At 43.0% G+C, this 15,310-nt stretch overlaps 2 protein-coding genes across 2 annotated transcripts in view; both read left to right on the top strand.

Annotated features, from left to right (window-relative positions):
* The first annotated feature begins 2,022 nt into the window (after window positions 1–2,022).
* The window catches only part of PIWIL4 (piwi like RNA-mediated gene silencing 4), a 65,723-nt gene continuing 52,435 nt past the window's right edge, over window positions 2,023–15,310 (top strand). Inside the window, exon 1 of the mRNA XM_045818089.1 lies at window positions 2,023–2,497. Coding sequence (XP_045674045.1) covers window positions 2,197–2,497 — 301 coding nt within the window. The 5' untranslated portion in view covers window positions 2,023–2,196. The remainder of the gene's footprint in view (window positions 2,498–15,310) is intronic.
* On the top strand, window positions 7,583–13,922 carry FUT4 (fucosyltransferase 4). Its single transcript, XM_045818093.1, has one exon. It carries the CDS (start codon window positions 7,804–7,806, stop codon window positions 9,358–9,360), a length of 1,557 nt encoding a protein of 518 aa, XP_045674049.1. The 5' UTR covers window positions 7,583–7,803; the 3' UTR covers window positions 9,361–13,922.

The following is a 15,310-nucleotide window of genomic DNA, read 5'->3' as shown; positions in this document are numbered from 1 at the left end:
TGAAGAGTTGCTGCCATTTCCCCACTCTCTTGAGTGACCCAGGAAATTAAGTCTTTGAACAGTGACACACTCAAGAAAGAAGTTCCCTTTTCTCACAGAGCCCAGTGGTGCTGCCAGGACAGAAGGAGCTTCTGCAATGCAGCTAGACTAGACAGTATTTATTCACCGTCTTTCTCTTCCTCCCTAGGCTGAATGTTTGGTGGACTGCACCAAACATTACTGAGGGTAAATACAGACCAAAGGCTCATTGTGGAGTGGATGAAAGTAATCCTACTATAACCAACATTTTCAATGTGATTTCACTTTCATGCATCATGTAAGATTTCTGGGCTGGGGTATATTTGGCTACAATAAGCTTAATCTGGACCTGTAAAATTTGGCTGTCCTCCTCCTTCAGGAATGTTTTTCTTTTTTTTCCCTTGCCATATGAGCAACAAGAGTAAACAATCTGCTCTTCTGTTTCCACACTTTCCCAAAATCATTTATAGGTCACTAATTTTGTTTACTCTAATCCAACAAGTATTTCTTAATATTTCCAGTACCTCAGACCCTTAGAGGAGGAATCACAGGAACGAGTATGATAGAATCCAGTCTGACCACTGTTGTGGTCTGATTAGCTGCTTGGGGGAATTTACTAATGAAGGTAGAATTACCAGACTTCTGGGGAAAATTCATCTTCCTTCCATGTTCTTTTGTGAATTGTGCCCTGGGTCTGTGTGCAAAGTAGGTCAGGACAGGGGGAGGGGCAGCCAAGTCAAGATCCCTTTCTCCATCCACAGACAGTTGGGCTGCCTCCTTGAGTTAGAGTCTGGCTGCCCTGAGTGTGGCCACACGTAGGTACTGATACAGGGCAGGTGCCATAGCAAGCCCAGATCAGATAAGCCAGAGTTCCCGAAATTCCACAGGATTTGTGCTAACTCACTTGACTGGGGACCCAAGTAAAGTAGACTTGGGCGGAGGGTAAGAAGTTAGTACTGGTGAACCTGAGAAGGATTTGGGAAGGCCAGCATGATACCTACCATTTTTATCCTACACTTGGGAGCTATTTTTTTTCAGTCAAAGTCATCATTTTATAGTCCCAAGTCTTTTGCATAATCTTCATGAGCAGAAATTGAGTTGTTTTATCAGTGCTTCATGAAATGTATTTTCATGAAATTAATAAGCTGTATTCATTCACTCATTCACTCATTTGTGTATTTGTTTATTTCATAAGTATTTATTAAACATCTCATATGTACCAGGCATTGTACTGTGTGATATTAACATGTTCATTTCACCATCAAAATAATTTTCTTTTGTGTGAGTCTTATATTCCATAATTGTTACACGTGACTGAAAATAATCTGTATTTTTTAAAAAAGTAGATTAACAAGAGGAATACAGAGGTAAATCCTCTATATATCTAAAATATCATACAAATATTTATGACTCTAGTCAAAATCTCACTATGTACATTTTTCTGAACATCCAAAATTTTTGCATTAACTATTCAGCCCAGTAAATGTGCAGGAAAAACTTGAATGTGCACAAGAGTAAAACCCTAAAATAAACATAGCAAATTCTCATATTGACTATTCATAACAATGTCTTTCATGGGCAGTAAGTTTTTGCTCTTGGAAAAAAAGAAAAGACCTCATAAGTTAGTGTTAGGTTTATTTTTCTATCAAAGATTTAATAGGGCAATAACAAAAAATTGTGGATTGTTGTTGAACTTACACCAGTCTTATTAATTTTTAATGATTAGGTTCATATGCATCTGCCAAAGGAAACAATCTCCACCTATTTTTGTACAGATTAAACTTTCTAACCACACCTGTTTACTGGCTGCTCCCCATTTCCTGGTTAAGTACATACTACTGGGAGGATTCTGAATAGCTTTTTTCTTTCTTGAAGAAAGAAAAAATTGAAAGTATCCTTAGCAGGTCAATATTAAGTCAGAGACATCGCAGATCCAATCAAAAACAGCAGCCACTTGAGGACAGCCTCATGGTGCCTAGGCCAGCAGAGCCTGGAGCTGGGGAGCAGAGCCAAGGCCCTGGGGCTGCATTCTGGTGCTTCCCTGGGAAATGCCAGCTGTCTGTGGTGAGCACAAGGACAAGCTTAAAATGAACTATTTTCTTGGAGAAGAACAAAGAACGAGTTAGACTTCTAGGAACCACAGTCGGCCTGGTTCTTGCCCCCAGAGAATTGTGCCCTATGTTACATTTTGGAACTGAACGGGTCTTTCTTGGACACATCGATAAGCCTCGCTTTATGAAACTCTCTTCTATGCTGCTTTATCAAGCCTTGGGCTCCAAAAGCCCTCCTTTATACCTGACCTTGTTGTCTTCATGTTTGCAACTGAAAGCCAACTCTTTCTGTGTCATATTGAAACCAGAAGGCAGCCGAGTCTGGGCTCCTGCTGCCTGTCACCATTTAGCCAAAAAGCAGAGACAAGGATTGGATTATAATTGTTCTTCTATTAATATCAGAGGCCAGCACTCCAAGAAGGTGGCAGGTAAAAACCTTCACATCCACCTTATCTTGAGCTTTCAGAAGCAAGTTTATATTGGGGAAATGTGGGAATTTGGGGAGGGGGGCGAGTTTCTAATGGGACACAGATGTACTGTCTCTTTTGGGAACAGGAGCTGAAAGGGGAGTCGTGCTGCTTCTCCCTAAGCTGGATCCCTTTGTGCTGGTGTTCTCTCTCTGTTTACATTAGCATCCCTCTCTTCCCGAACACCTGTGCTGTGGTTTATGGCCAGGGGGGTCAGGTACTCTTCCATTGGGGAGGAAAGGTATAAACCATTTTCTTTTAAGTGTCCTTGGTTAGGGGAGATAAGGTTTTGGCGATTCACCAGCTAGAGTAAGTTGCTTAAATTGTTTGGCCTTGTTTAATTTTCTCGTCTCAGTTGCCACATTCTGCTTGCCCAGGAATTTTTCTAGCTTCTTACCATTCTGTCTTAACATTTTGTGGAAGTTGAAGAGGCCTTTAAATACACAAGGAATCATATGTTTATGTTACTAATTTAAAAATAATCATAAAATGTTTATAAAGTTCTAAGGAATTTATAGTTCCTCTAGAATAATAATAATAATAATAATAATAGTAATTCTTTACATTTGGCAATGTTGTTTTTGCCTGCTGACCTTTTTCCTTTGGGGACCTGCCCTCCCATTATTGTTGGTCCTTGAGGTTTAGATGTGGGGCTGATTCTACCCCAAAGTTCCGAAAGAGGGTCTAAACTCTTTTGAATTCCCTCAACCACAAATGTGTACTTGGCTCAACCTGGACCAGTGAGAGCCAGCCTGATTTGATCAAGTTTGTAATGCCTGTCACCGGGGTTCTGATTAATACAAATGTAGCATTTTACACTGAAAGCTAAAGGGGCTTCTTAAGGTCCCAGTAGGTCATTCACATAGCCAATTCCTCCTGATACCTATCCACATTCTAAGTGGGGAACACAGATACTGACAGGTCATTTCAGTAATACATTAACACCGTTCACTCGCTGGCTGGGTTAGAGCGTCGTCCCATACACCAAATGTTGAGGGCACATGCCTGGTCAGGGCACATGCCTAGGATGTGGGTTCAATGCCAAGTCGGGGCACTTACAGGAGGCAACCAATTGTTTTTCTCTCACATAGCTGTTTCTCTCTCTAAAATCAATAAACATATCCTCCAGTGAGGACTTTTTTAAAGCATTCATTAATTAAAAAAGTATTCATTGAGATGATGAATACTACTAGATGCCTAGATCTGTTTACATGATGCAGTTATAAATGAAATAGAAAGATGTACATATGGAACCACACAGGAGGGGCATGTAGCCTGCCCTGGATATGTGCATATGGGTGTCCAGGAAGGCTTCCTAGAGGAAGGGACTGGCTTCCTGGTATCTGTGACTCTATTTTCCTTTACTTATTCTCACAGCCACTGTCTTAGTTAAGGCCCTTTTGATTTCATATCTGAATTACAGCAATAGCTTTCCAACTGGACTTATTTCTACTCTTATCTTGGTCCTTAACACCCAATGGATCTTTTATTAATGATAGAACAATTTTTATTTAAAACATTTTACTGAATTGAGTGCGGGCTGGGAACCAAAGTGTCCCAGGTTCGATTCCCAGCCAGGGTACATGCCTGGGTTGCAGGCCACAACCCCCAGCAACCGCACATTGATGTTTCTCTCTCTTTCTCTCTATCTCCCTCCCTTCCCTCTCTAAAAATAAATAAATAAAATCTTTAAAAAAAAACAAAAAAAAACACATTTTACTGAAGTGACGTATGTGCGTACGTATGCAGCTTGATGAGTTTCCCCAGACAACACACTCATTAACCAAGGCCTGTGTCAACACACATGGCCAGCATACCTGAAGCCCGCCTCACCTCCCCTTCTGCGTATTCCCCTCCCCTCACAAATAAGCTTTTTAAAATTCTAACTTCTATCTTGCTCCCTTGGTTTATTAAAACCTTTAAAGGACTCTCCACAGCCTTCAGGATAAAACTGCATCTCCATAGCCGAACTAAACCCCAGTAATCCCTAACGTACCATCCCAGTCCTCTGCTTGGCCTTCACATGCGCTGCCCCTTTTGCTAAGACTACACATCTCAGCGCTCTCCCTCCCCCATGCCAACAGTTTTTAATTATTCCAGGAGCCACTTCCTCAAAGACTTCCATGATCTCTTCCCTCTTTCCTATCTGTTTCTCTTACAGATTATTGAAGGTAGAAATAGTGTTTTTCATTCCATTTCCCAGTTGGCTAAAGGAATAAATGAGAACACCTGGCATTATTCCTTTCCCTTAATGCCTTTCCTCCCCAATCTCTTATTCTTTTTAAGTAAAACCTAACCAATTGCCCTGTGAATAAATCAACGCCTATGACCTTTAATCACTACAGTCCTATGCTGCTTAACAATGGAGAAGTGTTCCAAGTAATGTGTTGATTTTGTCCTTGTGTGAGCATCGTGAAAGTGTACTTACACAAACCTAGCTTCTATAGCCTATTGTCCTAGGCTACAAGCCTGTATAGCATGTTACTGTACAAAACAACACAAGATTAAATCAGAGGGAAACAATGCAGTCACACAGGGTGAAGAGATGGGTGAGACTATTGCCAGCATAACACAGCATACTATTTTACAACAAACATTTTTTTAATAAACAGAAATAGTACCCTCTAAAATAATGATAAAAAGTAGTGTAGAGCATTCCCTCAGCCATAGCAGCCGCCAGGAAGAAATTCCCTCAACCATGCCCCCAGCACCATGTCACAACTGGGGTTGGCTATGACCATGATTGGGGAGGTTTTTGCCAGGTACGGGGGTACAGACAGCAACAAGCAGAGCCTGAGCAAGGGGGAGTTAAAGGTGCTCTTGGAGAAGGAGCTCCTGGGCTTCCTGCAGAGTGTACAGGACAAGGATGCTATGGACAAACTGCTCAAGGACCTAGATGCCAATGGAGACTCCACGGTGGACTCCAATGAGTTTACAGTGTGTGTGGCTGCAACCACGTCTGCCTGTCACTTGTGACTCAATGGATGGCCTGCAGACCCAGATTCCTGAAGGGGGCACAGGCACCAGGCCCCTGGCTTCTCGAAAGCTCTTGGCAGCAATTATTTCTCTGAACTGAGCAAGCTGATGGACGTCTGATTAATAAAATGCTTGTGAAATGGAAAAAATGTATCATACGGGAAATACCAACACTAGTAACATAGTCGTTTATTATCATTACATACTGTACATAGTTGTATTGCCACACATTCTTACAACTGGCTGTGCAGTATGTTTGTTTACACCAGGGTCACCACAAATGTAATGCATTGTGTTATGACCTTATGACAGCTACGATGTCACTAACAGGAATTTTTCAGATGTTATAATCTTATGGGACCACGCCATATATGCAAGCTATCATTGACAGAACTGTCCTTCTGTGGTGTGTGACTATAGTTTGTAGAGAAATCACGACTGGGTTCCATTGATCCAGCCATACCTGCCCACCAGGCACACCCTCCCCTACACCTCACACTAGGTAACACTAAAATAGGGTAGTTTGTGGTCTTGTACCCATCCAAGGTAAGTGGACACAAAGGCAATTGATATTCATGAGATCTGAGCCATTCTGCCAGTAAAAAGTTGGCTTAGTTGGAATATCTGGAGGACTTAAGGGAAAACTGGGTGTAGGGGAGGAAGCAAACAAGCAGGTTAACATTTATCAAATACCTACCTATCATGCACTGGATGCAATGTTAGGCTCTATTTATGAGGTACTACTTAACTAAAGTGGAAGAGAAATGTGCACAAATGTAGATTTTTGAACTGCATAAAAAGAAAGGCTAATATTCCTTTCCTTCATTTGGTTGAAAAAAGTTATTTGTACATTTACAGGTTTTTGTTTTCATTAAAAATAACAGTAGAGAATCACTGAAATTCCTGATTTCAATGACATATTGCTTAACTAGCTTGAAAATGATTCTATGAAATTTAAAGAAATAGAAGCATTTTAAAAGGTGTTGGCATGTAGGAGAGTGACACCGGGCTGATAGGTAAGCCAGAGCACCTCATGCTGTCCACCCAGCTCCCAAACCGTGACTGCAGGCCAGCAGGCAGTGCCACCAGAAACCATTTTTAAAGAAGCATTTACAATCTGGACTTGATTTTTAATGAAAAAGTTCACAAAAAATCCAAATGGCAAACCCAAGTGTATTTTCTGTATGTGTAACATCAAACACCTCCGACAGGTTGGCCCCATTCCCAGAAAGTCTATTGCTCCCCTAACATCCTGTAACTGACATGGCACTGGGGGAGGGGGGGCACCACTAATACACAGCTGTGGTCTACTAAATGTTTTCTCAAAACTGCTTCCCCAGGTCAGCAGCCCATCCACAGCCTATTTAGAATTTCACTGAATAAACTTTTAATAACATAAGCAAAAGTCAAAATTCAGTAATCCAAATTCAAGCCATAGGGGAAAGAATTCGTCAAGTGACTCTAGATGTAGATGTCTCCATTGTTTTCTCATTGATAAACCTGGAGAGGCCAGTGCGATATTTATCCCTTATATCCTAAACTTTCGTGCTACAATATTTCTTTTGGTCATCAGTTTATAGTCCAGAGTATTTTGCATAATCTTAAATGCCGAAATTGTTTCTTAAGTGCTTAGTAAAATTACTGGTGATGTTCATTCATTCACCTCACTGAATAGGCAGGAAGCTCTCTGAGTCCAAAGACTGCTGTGAGCTGAGGCCGTCAGAAGTGTGTGTGGGAACAAAGGAAAAAACATGTTTCCGTTGCTCAGAAAACGTTTTATTCTCTGCTGGGACAGTAAGCAAAGGGGATGTTCTGATGGCAGTAGGTTTTAACTATTCACCTTAAAACTTGGTTTCACAAAATGCAAAACCTCTGTGGTGCACGGAGGGGAGATGATTGCACAACTGTCCTGTCTAGATAGGTCACAATTTCTGGGTCTCAAGGTCTAGGTCACCGACGACTCTCGGGACCACTCTCTCCTGCAGGCGTCGCTGGCCATTGCAGGGCCGTGAGGGAGGAAGTGGACTCTGATCTTCCGTTCGACCAGGAAGCTGGGCACTGCCAGCTCACTTTTCCTCCGTGGCTGCGTGGGCTCTGGCGCCGCAGCGGCTTTCGGAGGGTGTCGCGTGCCCTGCTCCTATTCACTCGAAGGCGCGCGCCCCGGCCACAGCGATTAAGCCCCAGAACTTATCTGGGAAGGAGCTCCGGGCAGGCCCGGACACTAGGCTAGAGCGGTGGGCTTGCCCAGAAAGGCCTGGGATCCCCTGAGAAGGGATACGGAGTAACCGGTGATGAGCCTAAGGGGCGCAGCCGGCAGTCCGGGAGCAAAGGAGGGGGAGGGGAGTGAGCGGCGCGGCAGGAAACGCCCGGGTCTCGGCCAGCCCAGTCCGGCTGGGGGAGCTATGGAGGGGAAGGGCAGAGCGGCGCCCGGCTGGGGTGCCGGGCTTGCTCACCTGGCGCTGGCGGCGCGCCCTTCGGGGAGCTGCGGGGAGGGGAGCAGAATCCGAGGGCCTTGGGATTCCGGGACCGCCCTCTCCGGATCCAGGGGTGGCTGCGAGCGGCAACGACGGCTAGAACCGCAGTGGCAGTATGAGAGCGGCCGCCGCTGCTCCACGCTTGCGGACGTTCGGCCAGGGGTGGCCGCTCTGCCTGCGCACGCCATGGGGGCGCCGTGGGGCCCGGTGGCCTGCCGGCGGCGCGGAGCGCGGGGTCTGCCACGGTCCGCTTCAGCGCTGGCGGCCGCTGGCCTGGTGTGCACAGTCCTGGTCGCCTACGCCTGCTGGGGGCAGCTCCCGCCGCTGCCCTGGACCTCCGACGCCCAGCCGAGGCCAGTGGGCGTGTTGCTGTGGTGGGAGCCCTTCACTGGGCGCGACAGGGCCACAAGGCCGCCCCCCGACTGCTGGATGCGCTTCAACATCAGCGGCTGCCGCCTGCTTACCGACCGTACCACCTACGGGGAAGCTCAGGCTGTGCTTTTCCACCACCGAGACCTCGTGAAGGGACCCCTGGACTGGCCCCCACCCTGGGGTGTCCGGGTGCGCTCCGCAGAGGAGCTGGAGCTGCGGGTGTTGGACGAGGAGACCGCCGAAGCCCTGACCGCGTCCGGCCCCAGACCCCCGGGCCAGCGCTGGGTGTGGATGAACTTTGAGTCTCCCTCCCACTCCCCAGGGCTACGAAGCTTGGCAGGTAACCTCTTCAACTGGACGCTCTCCTACCGGGCTGACTCAGACGTCTTTGTGCCTTATGGCTACCTCTATCCCAGGACCCATCCCAGCGACCAGCCACAAGGCCTGGTCCCCCCACTGGCTCGGAAACGGGGGCTGGTGGCCTGGGTGGTGAGCAACTGGGATGAGCGCCAGGCCCGGGTCCGCTACTACCACCAGCTGAGGCAGCACGTGTCCGTGGACGTGTTTGGCAAGGGCGGGACCCGGAGGCCGGTGCCTGACATCGGGCTTTTACACACGGTGGCCCGCTACAAGTTTTACCTGGCCTTCGAGAACTCCCAGCATCAGGATTATATCACCGAGAAGCTCTGGCGCAACGCGTTGCTAGCTGGGACCGTACCAGTGGTGCTGGGCCCCAACCGTGCCAATTATGAGCGCTTTGTGCCCCGAGGTGCCTTCATCCACGTAGACGACTTCCCTAATGCCTCCTCCCTGGCTGCCTACCTGCTCTTCCTCGACCGAAATCCAGCTGTCTACCGTCGTTACTTCAGTTGGCGCCGGAGCTATGCCGTGCACATCACCTCCTTCTGGGACGAGCCTTGGTGCCGGGCCTGCCAGGCTGTGCAGAGGGCCAGGGACCAGCCCCAGAGCATACGCAACTTGGCTCGCTGGTTTGAGCGGTGAAGCAATATACCCCTGGGTGTAACCCAGGGAGGTCAAGGCATCAGCTTTTAGATCCTCTGCCGTGCATCGCGTTGAATGACAAATCACGGGACTAAGGTTTCACTAGTGGAAAAAAAGGTGATTTGCCAGTGTAATTCAGCACAGAGACTGGGCGGGTAAGACCCAGTTCTGTTCTTAATGTTGTTTGGGCAAGTAGCAGTTGGGCCCCCTCTTCAGGAGTGAAGGGGCCCTTCCTCGCCTTGTAACTAACCAGTGTAGAGATGAAGAAATTACTTGACTACAAGAAACCATTGAGTCAGTTGCTCTGAATTTCCTCATCTGCCACAAGTCATATCTGTGGCCTGTGCTGAGTACAATGTCATACACACTGTCCCTCCTTTCACATTTCACTGGGCCCTTATGCGGCAAACCCCTGGTTTTAGAAAGAGCCTTGCTGTGAATGTGACTGTGGCCTCAAGGGGTTCTTTCTCCTTGTTGGTGGAACTCCTCAAAACCTCAGCTCCTGACAAAGGTGAGGGGGTCATCCAAGAATTCGTTGACTGTAATGTTTGTTCCCCTGTCCCATGAATGGAAACACGATGCTGGATTGTCCTGGAGAAGAGTTAAGGTGAATATATGTGTACCTCTCTACACAAAGCTGCTTTTCAACCACATCTTGACTGAACTGCCCTAGGGGTAGTTCAGTATTTAATAAAACTTTATGGAGAATCCCTGTACAATGTGAATAATCATACCCTAACTAATTTCTTGTCTATTTTTTCTATAACCTGGATTTTTTAAAACGCATATTAAAGTTACAGATGTGAAAATAAATCAGAAGCAAACGTCTCCCCTCTTGCCAGAAACACAGACTCTGTTTACAGATAAAAAAGGAAGCCATAGTGCCACTTTCCACAAAATTACTTATTTTATGTCTACTGGACCTGAAATTTAAACTGGAATATCAATGCTATAGGGATGCTGGCATTACCTGTCTGCAGAACAATGAAAGAGATTGTACTGTATTATGGAATCATCATGGTGTCTGTTAATAGCAGTGCTTGTTTCTATCTGTCAGTTTCTTGTTAAATGTTTAGTTGCTAGGGAATGGAACTAGATTAGTGTCTCTGATGTTCCTTGTCTTTCCTTAAAGGTTAAACCTGCAATTCCCCCTGGGGCCAGCAGGTTTCCCTCCTAGTCTGCATAGTAGAACATGGAGCCTCACATTTCCAATGCCCATGAGACTGTGCGTGGGACCAAGTTTGAAAATACGTGCATTGACTAAAAAAGTTGTTTGGGCAGCATATTCAGTAGGTGTTACTGTGTGCCTACTCTGTGCCAAACAGCTGGACTTGAGGTACCACAGGAAAAACAAAAATATGTAAGGCAATGTCCCTCTCTTTAAGGCTCTTAAAGTATACCACTGCCAACAAGTAATCAGTGAACTTCGGTACATTAACTGACAGAACCTATTTGTTTAAAGGGACATTCTTAGTGATATAGGTCAAAAATGAATTATTAGAAAGCCAGTTGATTCACAGCCTGAAATAATAGTTTATATTTCTCTTTGATTTATTATAATAAAGATTATCTATGACTAATTATTGTGGGTAGGGTCCAAGATTAATTAGGTTTACACAGGGTTCTGCTGTAAATAGTAATTTTGTATTTGACTACTACAATTAGCTGAATCATAGTTTTATTTCTGCATTTCTTGTAGACTCACTAAAAGCTCATTAAAATCCACAAAGTGCTTCAATTCTCTTTAACCTTTAAAGGAAGAATTAAAATCCGTGAATAAAATGTCCTTATTAAAATACTATAGCATGGACAGAATTATAATGATAAAGTATCAGCCAGCCAATAAAGAAACAGGAAAAATTCTGTCCTTAAAATGAGTCTTTATGAGATATTGGCCAATGATTTTGGTTTTATTGAGAATCTACATGGGGCAGTGAGAGAGAGTTTGGGTTTTGAAGGTAATCTGGCTTAGATTTGAATTCCAGCACTGTGACTTTAGGCAAATTAGTAATAACCCTGAGCTTCAGCTCCCTTATCTGTGAAATGGGGGAGGAAAATACTTCAGAGCTCATTGTGAGCATTTAAGGAAACAAAATAGGTAAAGGTAGTCACTGAGTTGATGAGGAAGAGCTTTATGTATTTTTCCTTCTTTCACTATAGTGATTTCAGGGAACGTCCATATCCATTTACATGTTAAAATTAAATTTCAAGGTATGTTATAGAATATATCTGAAATAAAAAGGTCCTCCTATCATGTATCCCAAATGAATCCCTAAAGCTAAGCCTATTATTTCAAAAGTCATCATTGCCATTTAGATTGAACTTGAATTTGCAGACTGTAGACACACCTATGCTTTCTTCAAAAAAATTGTTTTGTCAAATAAATTTTAAGATTATCAGTAATTCTTAAGAAAAAGATTGTGAGAGAAAGAACTAAATCTTGTAAGATGATTTCTATCCTGTTTAAAAGAAATTAAAAAATTAAAAAGCAGTAAATAAGGGTGTTAAATCTGTGATGGTAGGACATGATAATGACATATTGAAAATAAATCTGTGTAGCAATATGAATTGGCTTAGGCATTTGTGCCACATATGACAGCCTACCACGCTTTCATCTCCTCCTTAGTAGTTCTTCAGATTTTCTTATCTCATTGACTATGAAAAGCACAATCATCTCACAAACTGCTTTTGAATTGAGATTTAATGTAATCTGCCCAGGATTTTAGCTTGATTTTAAGAATTGGAAGTGAAATTGAATTCCAAGCAAAAAGAAAAATTGTTTTGTTTTGGTTTTGGTTAAGTTACATAGTTAAATAAGTAACTATTATCTTATTAATGCTGTCCTTAGTATTGTCTGTTTAAAACTAACCACATATTTATTAACTATTTAGCACGAAGAAGGTATACTTGCATTTTTATTTATTTGAAAAGTTTTGGGTGTACAACAGAGTATTTTTTAAGGCTAATCTCATCAAAGAGCAAGAGAAATATGGCAATTCATCTTATGGCATTTTATTTTTCATATTTTAAATTGAGCAGGTTAAATTTTCACAAGCATTGATACAAAATGCATATAAATGCATCATATAGATTTCAAAATGTCTTCTAGGATTGTCATGTCCTTCCTTTAATGTATAAGCTTTTCTTACACTTATTACAAGTTCAATATTTTTAGCACTTGATGACTCTAATTGCATGAGTGCCCCTGGAATGATATTTGCATCAGGAAGACAGTCTGACTCAATTTCAGTATTCACAGGTCCTTCCAGTTTCCAAGCCCTTCCCTGGCAGTAATCTACAGGAGACAGGGTGGCCTCATGGAAAGAGCTTGCAATTTGAAGTCAGAACCTGGGTATGGGGTTCTGCCACTTTCTGCCCCTGTGGCCTTATTAGGCAGGGTCTGATTAAACTCTGAGTTTTAAGCTTCCTCCTTTATAATGCATGAATGTCCGTAAAAAACAAGGATTAAATGTGATGATGTGCGCCAGGGAGCTTTGTGAAGTGCTATACAGTTACAGAATGCTCTACATTTTCAAGGCTCTAGGCCAGAAAGTAAATATTTCAGGTTTTGCCAGAAAGTAAATATTTCAGGTTTTGCAGGCCATACAGTCTCTGCTGCCACTACTCACCTAAGCTGTTGTGGTACAGCATCAGCTGTATACATAATCTGTACTGACAATACATAAACAAATTTGGTGCCTGGATTTGACCCGAGTCATAGTTTGTTAACTCAGTTCTAGACTTTCGAGGTATAAGGAATTTGAGAACTTATAGGACAGGGGTTTCTTAGAAGGAATTTAAAGATTGTAATTTAAAAATTTTAGAGGCAGATATCCCTGGGTGTATCTGCCTAGACCAGCCCTGCAAGATTTCTTAATTGTCTTATATTGGGAAAATTATTTAAGTTTTCGGTGTTTTGATATTCATCACTAATTGCAGGTAATCATATAAAATTTATGGAGGTATTGGGAGAATTAGATAAGACACACTTAAAGTACTCTGTACAGTGTCTGGCATGTAGGAAGCACCTGGAAGGTGATAGCTGTGGTATCACCAGTCCCATTTTACAGAAGGAGGAGCTGAGGTCCACACTCATTGTGGGACTCGCCTAAGGTTATAGCAGTAGTGGCAAAGTCACAACTGCTTTGAGCCTCAGTCACTTGAACTGCAAAATGAGGGGGTTATACAAGGTCTTCTCTTGGGACCTTCAGCTCCACTTGCTATCATTCTACAAACTGGCATTTTAGAGTTTTGAGAACTAATTCACCTTCTACTGTGCCTTCCTTACAGCCTGTAAATGACTTACTGCACAGCAGTAAATTGCCAGAAAAGCAGGCACCAGAGAGGGAGATTCTGATTTAGTGTCACATACTTTAGATATCAGGGAAGGGAAATGAATCCTTGGTAATTAGTGCAGTGAATAATTGCATTGAATACATTTCAAGTCATTCTTGATTATATCTCAGGGGCTTTTATGTGACACATTCTTATAACAAATCAATAACATATATATATATATATGTTCGGGTTATTTTGACAAAATAAAGTAATGAGATGGAAAATGACTCTTTGTTTATCATGTGTATGCCCAGGCATTCATGTGTTTCACCATGGCACATGGGATTTCTTGGTCATACGGTTTTGTAAACTCATTGGTTTCAGGTTTGTAACAGAAATGTGATGGCTTCGCCTCCTCTGAGTTGCACCAGGTCCTCCTCAGCTCATCCTCTTGTCTTTCTTGCTGCTGACTCATCTCCAAGGGCATAAATTATATACTCATTCTATTTCTCATTTACTAAGTGCCCTGATGTCCTCTCTGAACCGTCTCTAGCTCCTTTCCACTAACTGAAAAAAAATGCCATTTTTTAAAGAGGTGGAATAAAGCCTGGGTATGTTATTGTTGGCAGAAGCATCTTTCCTAACAGCTGGTGCTCAAATTATTGAAAGGGGAAGATAAGGAATTGGAAAAAAGCACTGAATATTTTCTCTGCTTTCCGTTCAACACACGCATGCTGACATGCTCATTTCACTACAGATTTTGAAAAATGATGGTGGCCAGCTGAGGGTAGAAGAGAGACGATAAATAAAGAGGATTCAGTAGCAAAGGAGTAAACACAAAAGCAGACTACAAAGTAGAACAGGTGGTGACTATAGATGGGGAGTGAAGAGAAAAATGGAAAAAGGAAATACATTGGGGTAAGTGAGTAAGAAGTGTTTGAAGAGAAAACAAGGTTAGAAGAACGGAGATGGAAGATACAGGTTCAGCGACCATGAAGGAGGTGGGATGAAGGAGGAACATATGCACAGAGAAGGAGGGAGCGGTGTAAAAGCCACCATTCAATGCCACTTTTCCAAAAAGAGACCTTTGTTCCAGCTTGAAACGCAGCAACTGTTGGTAAATGGAGAATGAAATCAAGAAGTCTGAACTCACTGACAGGGAAAGTCAGGGACTTCCCAAGGAATAAACTAATATTTCAGCAGAAATATAAAACTCTCTTGATTCATTACAACAGCTTCTTGAACTCCTATGAATGCTTCTTTTTCACCTTGGAAAAATTACATTCATACATTGATTGCAGTTTTTTAAAAATTTCCAGTCGGCATACTTCAACTATACTAAATATCCACTATTAGAGAAATGTGTTTGTTTTAGATAGCCATAATCACCAGTTGACTCTTTGAAGAATAGTTAAAGGACTCAGTACATTTAATGCACTTAATAGTTTCATGTGGAACCCTATTATAAAACTATTTCCAGTTAAGTGGTAAAGGGTTGGATTTTTGAGATCTTTGAATTAATGTTTTTTAGAAATAATCGAGTCTTACCTAAATATACTAAAATGTCATGCTCTATTTGAACAGGAGTGCTAAAAATTTAATCTGAATTATTTTTAAAAGGGGGAGAAAGGGACTATTCAACAACAAACACAAACACTGCTTCACTGCCTTC

This window comes from Phyllostomus hastatus, unplaced genomic scaffold, assembly GCF_019186645.2.
Source record: "Phyllostomus hastatus isolate PE091 unplaced genomic scaffold, TTU_PhHast_1.1 phas_scaffold_317, whole genome shotgun sequence".
Classification (NCBI taxonomy): Eukaryota; Metazoa; Chordata; class Mammalia; order Chiroptera; family Phyllostomidae; genus Phyllostomus; species Phyllostomus hastatus.
Note: the sequence above shows the minus strand (reverse complement) of the source record. Positions and strands in the feature narration are given on the sequence as shown.